Genomic DNA, 11,163 nt, shown 5'->3' with positions numbered 1-11,163 from the left:
GGGCGAAAATAAATTCAGTAGTTTGTTGACTCTCCTAAAGCACATTAGCGATGGAACTGCAACCCACCATTATTTCCTTCTAAGAACTTTGCTCTTCTCACCAAAATTTAAGGTTCTTCAACGTGTCTAAGACAACAGCACTAAAAATTTCGGTAACAGCAATTTTCTCTCCCCTGAAATATGATCTCCACTTAATTTGCTTTTTTAAAAATCCCAAGTATAATAACTGGTTTTTAATCAATATTACAGAGATGTCTACTGTTGAATCGCATTTATCTTTTGCCTCTCAAAATCCCTGAGGCATCCAATCTTCAGCTCTTCTATAATTGAGAGGAAATTTTCGCCTCAAATGTTCATCCAGTGCAGTTTGAAGACGTCACAGTGTCAGGCACTGGATTGAGAACCTTCACACAAAAAATGTCTGCCCGGAGACAGATGAGGTCCTTCAGCTCCAGTGCTGATTGGTTTTTTTCCAAGGGACCATCCAATCCTACCACGCACGGAAAATCCACAGGTTTTAATTCTTTCTGCCAGGTACAGCAGATCCATCAGGTCCGAGCTGTGTTGACTACCACTACTTTTCCCTTCGTCTCAGTTATGTATTGGAAGAAGGCTTTGCGGATCCCTGGCGGCCTTCGGGCAGCAACTGTGACCTTGATGCTGGCGATGCTGAGCACCCCAGTGGCTGAGGGCAGAGACGCTCCCGGTAAGTGCAGGGCAGCTGCTCTCCAGAGCCGCCGCTCTGGGAACAGGCTCTCCTTGGGCTGGGATATGGGGGATGGTGATCTCTATGATCTCGGACACAATCTTTCATCAACATTTCCTCTCTTTCGGGAAAGAAAGTTATGTTGCATTCCCATTTATCTTTTAGTGATGAGGTGAGTACAATCCAATCCCCATCCTACAGGCTTAAGCCTGGAAGAGGAGGAGACAGGAGAGGAAAGAGGAGACAAAGTGTACATTTACTACCAGTGATAGAACAAAGTGAGCATGGGGTTGTTTTTGAAGACATGAATTTCTCCAAAGACACAGTAGGATTTGTCTTTTCAGCGTGCCCTAAGACTTTGCCTGGACTAAATAGCATGAGATCCTGCACTGGGAAATGTAAGGCAGCAATGGTGTCTGTAGTCTCCGTATTTGAGGAGAAGTAGTCTGTATTCCTGACTGACTGGAGCGTTTGTGGAGACAAAATCTTGGTACTGAGGGAAGCTGACTGGCTGACCACAGACAGGGAGTCTTCAGGTTTCACTGATTTATGGGCAAATAGTGACTTGAGTGGGATTCAGAGACCCGAGTTGATGGTGGACTAAATTTAGTAGAAAGGAGGATGTAAAGAAAGGAAATAACACATATTGTGAAACCACTCATTTCAGACACAGAACAATACTTTACATAAATTCTCTCTCACTCCTTCTAACATCCTGTGTGTAGACACGATTTTCTTTTACACAATTATACTTGTGATATGGATATTCTGTTACATAACCTGCCCAAGCTGGTGACTGCCACAGTTTAATTGGAATCTAGTTTATCAAATTCAAAAGCTTGTGCTCTTTTCATGAATAAATGTTTCTATCTAGGACTCAGAGGTGTAGGTCCTTTCTAACATAGAAGGGAGTGAACCTCAATGAGACTTGGGAGGGTAAATCTAGGCATGGGAAGGAAGATATTTTACCCAGGGACCAAGAGAATACGCGTATCAGAACGAGGACAGGCTTAATTCCTGGACCTATCTCATCATTCCGTTGAACTCTCAGGTTTATGTGGATAACTTTATCTCTGAGGTATCCAGGAGCTCCATGAAAAATGGGATTTCATGCGAGAACGCCCTGATCCCTCTAAGTGCAGAGGTCCATGTAAAATCAGCCCGACTACCTCTTCGCTGGGTTCCCAGGTTCAGGCTGGGACAGGGTTTTCCTCCCTTTCCTGGATGTAGGAAGGCAGATTCCCGAAGCCCCCAGAGAAGGCGGGCAGAGCTGGGCAGAGCCGCCGGGAGGATCCCAGGTCTGGAGCGCCAGGCACTGGCGGGCGGGAACTGGAGGTCGCGCCGTCGGTTCCACAACTCCAGGCGGGTGAGAGCAGCGGCTGCGGGGGCGACCGGGCTGGGGCCGGGCTGGGGCCTGACTGACCGGCAGGTGATTCCCCGCAGAGGATTTCGTGCACCAGTTTAAGGGCCTGTGCTACTTCACCAACGGGACGGAGCGCGTGCGTCTTGTGACCAGATACATCTATAACCGAGAGGAGTACGTGCGCTTCGACAGCGACTGGGGGGAGCACCGGGCGGTGACGCCGCAGGGGCGGCCTGACGCCGAGTACTGGAACAGCCAGAAGGACATCCTGGAGAGGACCCGGGCGGAGTTGGACACGGTGTGCATACACAACTACGAGGTGGCTTACCGCGGGATCTTGCAGAGGAGAGGTGAGCATCGTCGCCCCTCCGTGAGGCCCACCCTCGGTCGGGTCCGGAGTCTCTGTGCCCGGAGGGGCGATGGGGGCGCGGCCTCTGAAATCTGAGATCCGTTCATTCCATCCCAGGGGACAGGAGGTGGCGGCGGGGCCGGGCGGGGGGTAGGTGCATCGGAGGGGCAGGACGTAGGGCAGAGCAGGGGGCAAGCAGAGTTGGCCAGGCTGCCTAGAGTCCCCCCAGCCTCCCCGTCCATCAGCCTCGTCCTCTGCTCCGCACGTTTCTCGCCTCGTGCCTTATGCGTTTGCCTCCTCGTGCCTTGCCTTTGCTAAGCAGTTCTCTCTGCCCCGAATGCCCACCCTCTTCCCCTGCCCACCTGCCCCGCTAACACTGCCCCACCCAGCAAGACCCACGTGCGCAGCTCGCACCACAGGAAGCTTCAGGCTTGGCCTGGTGGAGTTAAGGCTACACCACAACTGCGTACAGAGCATCCAGCAGTTACAGTTGCCAAATAAGATATTTTGACTTTTTGGCTTCAAATCATTATTTATCGTAATTCTGTTTTCTTAAATGGCTATCACTAATGGCGGAGGTCTTCGAGGCGAGAGACCGTTTAAATTATTGTATGCCTAGTACCCGACACATTGACTGGTATTGTGGTATGAGCTCAATGATCTTCTGTTAAATTCATGAATAAATGTACTCAGCTGCCAATCCACTTAGGTTCAAGAAAAACAGAGGCTTAAAAATGGACTTTATTGATTATTTTCTATCATTTTGCTTAATTAAAGTAAACTCTTATTGACTTGGATATTAATAGAGTTTGTGAATACAAAGTCTGAGGAAAAAAGTGTTTGCTAAAAATAAAAACAATGCTTGAATGATGTTGTAAGGCAGAATTTTAATTTCTTAGAAAAGCTGAACAAATGGCACAATGCAAAGAGCAGAAGTTTGGGAATAAATAGATTGAAGCCATTAAATTATTGGATAAAAATAGTTTCAGATTGCTTTTGGCCTAGATTCTCCCCTCCCCACATCACTATCCACTTCAGGAATAAACATTATGAAAGTCATTTTTACCCATTTAGTGAGCACTTATTTCTAGACAGTTGCCTTGTCAAATGCCATATATGTTATGTCATTTAATCTCACAGTTACCTGTGCATTAGAGATTAGTATCACCACTTTATATATCCTAATGTTGGTACATGATAAACACTTTAAGTAATCAACCCACAATTACTCACCAAGACCTGAAGCCTCCCAAAGTATACAACATTCTTTATGTTCCTCACTATACCTCTATAGAGTCTAAGGGATGTAAGGCCTTGTTAAAGTCAGTTTTGACCAGAAGCAGCAATGAGTCTATTCCTGTTTGTTCTCCGTGTTAATGGGACAAAAATGATACTTTCAAGGCATTGAAAATTCACTGATTAATCAATCCTTAGTCTGACCCCAGTGTTATCTATGCAGGTTCACAAGACTTTCAGTTTGCTTTATACTCCCTTGCGTTCTTTTGACTCACATCCTAATGGCAGCAAGTACTTATATTTTTGCTACTTCAGTTCTATTACCATAAAATATATTTTATCATCTTTTCTCATAAATTTGTGCCCTCTATTTTTACTCCCAGTTTGTGTAAGATGAACAAATCTTATAAAGCCGCATAGCTGACTGTGATTTCAGTTGGACTCCAGGAAGAGAACCTAAAGAAAAGTTCAAGTCAAAGCAGAAACCCTGATTCCCTCCAGATGATGGCTCAAGAGTGCCGTTTAATTGGGATGCAACTTGCTGACCTTAGCAAATCCTAGTAATATGTATATGTTCACATTAAAGGCTCATTAACCCAGGCTGACCTCTGCACGTATCTCAGAATGTTTTCTATGGAGAACATACATGATAATGTCTGATTTCAGAACAAGAAAGTAATTCTTAATAGCAAGGAAATGGAGTAGGATAGGCAGCTAGTAATTAAACTCACCTGTGTGTTAAAAAGAAACTAAGAAAAAAAGAAAATGAGAGAACGTATTACTAAATAAAAAAATCACACATTAAATATTTGCTATAGTTTCACACTAAGAGAATAAAGGAAATGCAATAAAGCGGCCTGAAAGGTAAAGGATGAGATTTGTAAAGAGGCGGGGAAAGATGTGTCATTTTTTTTTACTATAAGCAGCAATCTGAGAAGATAAAGGAATCGAGTTATGGGCAAACATGATGTTTGATCAGTGTTATTTGTTTTGAAGACCTGCCTACTTTTTTTTTCAAATATTACAAATTTTTGAAATAAGAATCTTTTTGTTTTTTGCCATCTGTTACTAGATTGCACATTCTATAAAGGCAGGCACCATGGTATGTTGTTTATCTTTGGATTCTCAGTGATTGTCAAATTTGTATTTGTTGAATGAACCTTAATCCAAGACTTGGACTCCAGGTATCTTTCCACTCTGGTTCCAAGGAGGGACCCTTCCCCATGGCACACGTGCTGTGTGATCTCACATCTCACTCCTATGTCTCTTCCTGTCTGTTACTGCCCTCAGTGGAGCCCACAGTGACCATCTCCCCGTCCAGGACAGAGGCCCTCAACCACCACAACCTGCTGGTCTGCTCGGTGACAGATTTCTATCCAGGCCAGATCAAAGTCCGGTGGTTTCGGAACAATCAGGAGGAGACAGTCGGCGTTGTGTCCACCCCCCTCATTAGGAACGGTGACTGGACCTTCCAGATCCTGGTGATGCTGGAAATGACTCCCCAGCGGGGGGATGTCTACACCTGCCACGTGGAGCACCCCAGCCTCCAGAGACCCATCACTGTGGAGTGGCGTAAGGGGATATTGAGTTTCTGTTACTATGGGCCCCACAAGACAAAGAGCTCCTTCTGATCCATTCCTTCCCATCTCTTATCCCTGATGTCACTACTGAGCTGGGAATCACAGGAGACTGGAGCACCTCTTGCTCCATGGCAAGTGCATCAGAAGAATCCTGATCTCATCACCTTTCCAGATGCTAGGGAAGTTACTCTATGTACTGTTGCTCTGGATCCCAGTCCTGATAGCTCTGAGGGACTGATTCTTAGGGCTGGTGATTGAGATCTTAGGGTCTAAGGTTATGGATGAGTTCCTGAGGAGCAGAGATTTGCTTCCCCACTCTCTCACCTACTCACTGTATCCAAGGACCTATTGGCTGGTCTTTCCCTCCCTTAGGGGTGGTCTGAATGGAGAACTAGGTTCCTTTGACGCCTTCAACTCCTGCACCTCAGACTGGACTTCAGCTCCTCAGCAGGGATGCTATGGGGTGTGGGGACAAACACTAACACTCAGGCTTTGCTCCTTAGGGGCTCAGTCTGAGTCTGCCCAGAGCAAGATGCTGAGTGGCATTGGAGGCTTCGTGCTGGGGCTCATCTTCTTTGGGCTGGGCCTTATCATCCGTCAGAGGAGTCAGAAAGGTGAGAAACCCCAGAGGAAAAGGGGAAGATGGGCTGCGATCCAGACCCTTTATTCAGAGATATCCTGTCTTTAGATTTAGCTCTTTCCTCCTGACCCTGAGAGGAAAAAAGCCAAGCTGAAGGTGGGAGGAGACAGGACAAGATTGGAGGAGGCATTGGAATCTGATTTTACTGGTTGAAAGGCAGCCCTGTCACAGAGCTGACTGATAGAGCTTATTCCAGGGCGTCCTTACCGTTCATCATTGTCTCACTGGCTCCTTTCCAAAAGCTTCCTCCATGAAGAGGGTCAGAGCCTCAGCCTCCTTGCCTTCTAGTGACAATTTCCTTTGTTTCAGGGGATTTTCAATTAAGGTGCTTAAGGCATCGAAGAACATGGATGGGAAGAGAATATAGCTCTAATTCAGTCATGTGTCATTTTCCTTTGGGGTGAGAGAGTAGCTGTTAGTGTATTGAGACCTTTCTCTGCATAACCTCCTTTTGTAGGACCTCAAGGGCCTCCACCAGCAGGTACTATTTCAGCCATGATCCAGTGATCCAGAGAGGGCACAGGTGTAAGAGGGAAGAGCATGAGCTGAGTGGACCTGACCATAGTGGTCTCTGTTCATGGCCTATTTGCTGCTATGAGGATCAAGACTTAGGCGAGGTTTGCCAGTTTCTGGGAATCTCCATAGGTTGTTTCCCAGAACCAAGCCTTAACTTTGGTAGCATCTTCCTGTGAAATGTGGAGCCAGAACCACAGCTTAAATGTTAGACACTAGGATGATGCCCACTTTGTGCCACATTTTGGTGGCTCCTGCCTGTAGGCATTTTCCAGTGACTGAAAGAGGCCACTAGTGGTGGAGATTAGGTATCCAATTTCCTAAAAAGACTGAACCCTTCATATTCCCCAGAAGAATAACAGCTGTTTCCCTACTTCCTACCCATCTGCATCAAGCTGAAGTTCTGTGTCCTCATGAGCTGATTTTACCTTTTTACAGATCTTGGGGGAGGTGATGTATCTTCCTTATCACTTCATCACCCTGGATGTCATCACCCTGGACCTCAACTTTCTCTGTCTGAAGCTGCAGGGGTTCCCTGAGGGGTGGGGGAGATAGCAGGCCCACCAGCGTGCCCTGTGCTGATCATCCCTCTTCTCTCTTCTCCAGGGCTCCTGCACTGACTCCTGAGACTATTTTAACTGGTTATCACTCTTCTGTAATGCCTGCTTGTCCCTGCCCAGAATTCCCAGCTGCCTGTGTCAGCCTGTGCCCCTGAGATCAGAGTTCTACAGTGGCTGTCATGCAGCCACCAGGTCATCTCCCTTCATCCCCACCCCAAGGCACTGACTGTGACTCTGCTTCCTGCACTGACCCAGAGCCTCTGCCTGTGCATGGCCAGCTGCGCCTACTCAGGCCCCAAGGGGTTTCTGTTTCTATTCTGTCCTCAGACTGCTCAAGAGAAACACATGAAATCCATTACCTGACTTTAGAGCTTTTTTACGTAATTAAACATGATCCTGAGTTATCTGTATTCTGAACTTCCTTAATTCAGCAGAGGCAGGAAATCACTGCCGAATGAAGGAACAGACCTTGAGGTGACCCAGCCTACCTGTGGCCCAGAGGGTTGTACCTTGAAAAGACACTGAAAGTATTTTGGGGTATGAAGTCAGGGTGGGCAGAGGAGGTAGAAAATCAATTCAATTGTCATATCATTCATGGTTTTTTAATATTGATGTTCAGTGCAGTGGCCTGAGAATATCCCAGCCTCTCTTCTGGCTTGGTGAGTGCTGTGTAAGTAAGCATGGTGGAATTGTTTGGGGACATATATGGTGATCCTTGGTCACTGGTGTTTCAAACATTCTGGAAAGTCACATCGATCAAGAATAATTTTTATTTTTAAGAAACAAAACCAGCAATAAAAGTACTATTTTTGAGTCTAAATGATAGAATCCCAAATATATTTTGTTCGTGGTACAAAGGAAGCCTAGAGTCAAGCTGATTTCAGAATTGACTAGTTTCAGATATTCAATGAGATCTTCACCTCTCTGTTACATCTCTATCTGGGCATCTGTCTCTCTTTCTCTGTGTCTCTTTGTCCCTGTATAGTTCTTTCTGCATGTCTCTCTGCATCTTTGTCTCTATCCCCTTGTTGTGTCTTTCACTACATTGTTGCCTTTCTTTCTATTTTTCGAATCCATTGTCACTGTTTATCTGCATTTTTTTCTATCTCCATGTTTCCTTTTGCATCTACTTTTCTGCATTTCTCTTTCTTATCACTTCTCATCTTATCTCTCTGTGTGTGTGTGTGTGTGTGTGTGTCTGTTTGTCTGTCTCCATTATATATGTTTCTAGAATGTCTACCAGAGTTTTAACAACTGTAGGAAAGATTCTGATTGGCCAAGCCTGGGTAACGTGCACACCTCTCACACACACCGTCCTGTGCATGGGAGGCTGACAGCCAGCATTGTGTCCATCCCTCTTATTAGGAAGAAGGACTGGATTTTCCAGATCCTTGCGATCCTGGAAATGACTTCCAGTGTGCAGATGTCTACACCAACCATGTGGAGCACCTCAGCCTCCAGAGCCTCCTCACAGTGGAGGGGTGTAAGGGGCAGTTTGTTTCTTGTGGTACCCACAGGACAAAAGACAAAGCTCCCTCTGGTTCTAGGGTCCCTCACTGGGGGTACCTGTTCACAGCCATTCCATTCTTTGTCTGAGCTCCCTTTGTCATTGACATAGTAACCTGTTGATTCCTGATGACACTCTCTTCCCAGTTATGAGGAAAGTCACTACACACTGTGGCCCCTTTGATGTCGGCCCAGCCCTGAAGCTGTCAGTCTCTGAGTTTCGTCATGAAGACAGAGCCTGGGAGCTTGTGCAAGGTTATGGAAGGCCATGACCCTGAAAGCAGACATTCCATCTTCCTTTCTCCCTCACCCACACACTGGGCCTGAGGAGTCTTTGGCAGGCATTTCCTTCTTATGGACAAGGTCAGAGTGGAGAACTAGGTCTCCTTGGGACGTTCATCTCCTGTACTTCAGGCTGTCATGCAGGTCCTCAGACAGGGACTCTGGCACACAAAGAGGCACCAACACTTGAGATTCTGCTCCCCAGGGTTATAGTACGAATTTTCCCCAAGCAAAATGCTGAATGGAGTCAAAAGTTTTGTGCCAATTTTGTCCTCTTCCTCGGGGTGGGCATTGTCATTCACCACAGGGATCAAAAGGGAGTGATGCTTTTGGGGAAATGGGGAAGGCATGTGCTGGGTTGTCCAGGGTTTCCTCAGTCTCTATGTGTAGCTCCTGGCTTTTGACCCTGCAAAGGGAAGAGGCAGGGCTGGGGATTGAACCAGACTCAAAGTTTAGGGAGACATTGAGATCTGAGTTTTCTAGTTGAAGCATAAGCCCTATAATCCAGTTGGGTAGTAGATTATATTCTAGGACATTCTTACAGTTCAACATCGTCACACTGAACACATGCTGGAAGAGTCTTTATTAATGAAAGGGTCAAAATCGTCTCTTTCTTCCACTGACACTTTCAGAGAAACAACTATTTTTTTGCACCCAAATTTCATTGGATAGTATGATCTTTAATGGATAATTTATTAAAATGACAAATATATCCTGTAAAGAACTGAGTCTCAGCATATAACTTGGAGGAAAGTGTGTGGGTGTTCTAGAGAAATACTTACCAGTCTTGAGTATTTGTCCTTACCTTAGATAATAACAGTATATCTTTTGGACACAGTGGTGCTCGCCAATATTCCAAAGCTCCTGTATATTTCCCAGTCTTTTCTGCTGTTAGGTTGGGGTCATTTGATTGACAGTAGCCAATAGAACTTGCAAATAGGTGCATGATGGTGTATGAGATGCTGGAAACTCCATAACCCGAGTCACTTGAATAACTGTGGAATTAAGTCTCCCTACTGAGTTAAGCCACTAAGATCTACTTTTTACTGTGGGTTAAGATCTTATTGCAACATAACCTTGCCCTTCCTGATTATCATTAAATGTTTAACTTAAGGAACAGAGTTCTTAAGTTAATAGAGTGAATCAGTTGAGTTAATGGAAGTTAAGAGATGATTCTTAAAAACAAAAAAATTAAAAAAACTAAAAACTTTATTTGAACAAGAAAAAGTTAAGAATGTTGCACTTCAAAAGAATTTTAAATTCATTAATTATTTTTAATTGACAAATAACTGCATTTATAGCATACTACGTGACTTTTTGATGCATGTGATTGAACCAGGCTAATTAAAATATCCATCACTTCACTTTTTTGTGGTATGAATATTTAAAATCTCTCTTAGCAATTTCCCTGTTTTTTTTGTTTTTTTTTTTGAGACAGAGTCTCACTCTGTCACCCAGGCTGGGGTGCATTGGTGCCAGCTCCACTCACTGCAATCTCCGCCTCTGGGATTCAAGCAATTCTCCTGCCTCAGCCTCCCAAGTAGCTGTGACTACAGGCATGTGCCACCATGCCCGGCTAATTTTTGTATATTTAGTAGAGACAGGGTTTCACCATGTTGGCCAGGCTGATCTCAAACTCCTGACCTCAGGTGATCCTCCCGCTTTGGCCTCCCAAAGTGCTGGGATTGCAGGCGTGAGCCACCACACCCGGCTGCAGTTTTCAAATATGCAATACAGTTGGCCTTCTGTATCTGTGGGTTCCACATCCTCTGATTCATTCAACTGTAGATTGAAAATATTTAGAAAAAAATGAAAAATAACAATATAACAATAAAAATAATTCCAATTCAAAAACAATACAATATAATAACTATTAACATAGCATTTACATTGCATTGGATATTGTAAGTAATCTAGAGATGATTTAAAGTATATGAGAGGATAGGCTTAGGTTATATGCAAAAACTAAGCCATTTTTAATAAGGGACTTGAGCATTCTCAGATTTTGGTACACAGAGAGGGTCCTGGAACAAATTGCTCATGGATACTGAGGGATGACAGTACATTATCATTAACTGTAGTCACCATGCTGTACAATCAATCTCCAGTACTTACTCCTCCTGACTAACTGAAACTTTGTACTTTTAATTTTTTTGAGACAGGGTCTAGTTCTGGCTGGAGTGTAGTGGTACGATCATAGCTCACTGCAGCCTTGACTTCCCAGGCTCAGTCTGTCCTCCCACCTCAGTCTCTGGAGTAGCTGGGACTACTGGCATGTGCCACCATGCCTGGCTAATTTTTGTATTTTTGTAAAGACAGAGTTTCACCATGCTGCCCAGCTGGTCTTGAACTTCTGGGCTCAACCAACCCACCTTCCTCAGCCTCCCAGAGAGGGGGGGATTACAGGCATAAGCCACCACACCCTACC

The 11,163-nt window shown here is 45.0% G+C and overlaps 1 protein-coding gene across 2 annotated transcripts; it reads left to right on the top strand.

Moving 5' to 3' along the window:
• Positions 1–513: 513 nt before the first annotated feature.
• On the top strand, positions 514–7,357 carry MHC-DQB1 (major histocompatibility complex, class II, DQ beta 1). 2 transcript variants are annotated; one of them, XM_007972994.3, is made up of 5 exons: positions 514–706; positions 2,150–2,419; positions 4,945–5,226; positions 5,738–5,848; positions 6,994–7,357. In XM_007972994.3, the coding sequence occupies exons 1-5, from the start codon at positions 598–600 to the stop codon at positions 7,005–7,007; spliced, it is 786 nt and encodes a 261-aa protein (XP_007971185.3). In that variant the 5' UTR covers positions 514–597; the 3' UTR covers positions 7,008–7,357. The 2 variants fall into 2 exon arrangements, with proteins under 2 accessions (XP_007971185.3, XP_007971186.3); XM_007972995.3 differs by lacking the exon at positions 6,994–7,357 and having other exon boundaries at positions 5,738–6,019.
• The last annotated feature ends 3,806 nt before the right edge of the window (positions 7,358–11,163 follow it).

This window comes from Chlorocebus sabaeus, chromosome 17, assembly GCF_047675955.1.
Source record: "Chlorocebus sabaeus isolate Y175 chromosome 17, mChlSab1.0.hap1, whole genome shotgun sequence".
NCBI classification, from domain to species: Eukaryota; Metazoa; Chordata; class Mammalia; order Primates; family Cercopithecidae; genus Chlorocebus; species Chlorocebus sabaeus.
This window is presented reverse-complemented; position numbering and strand designations above follow the sequence as displayed.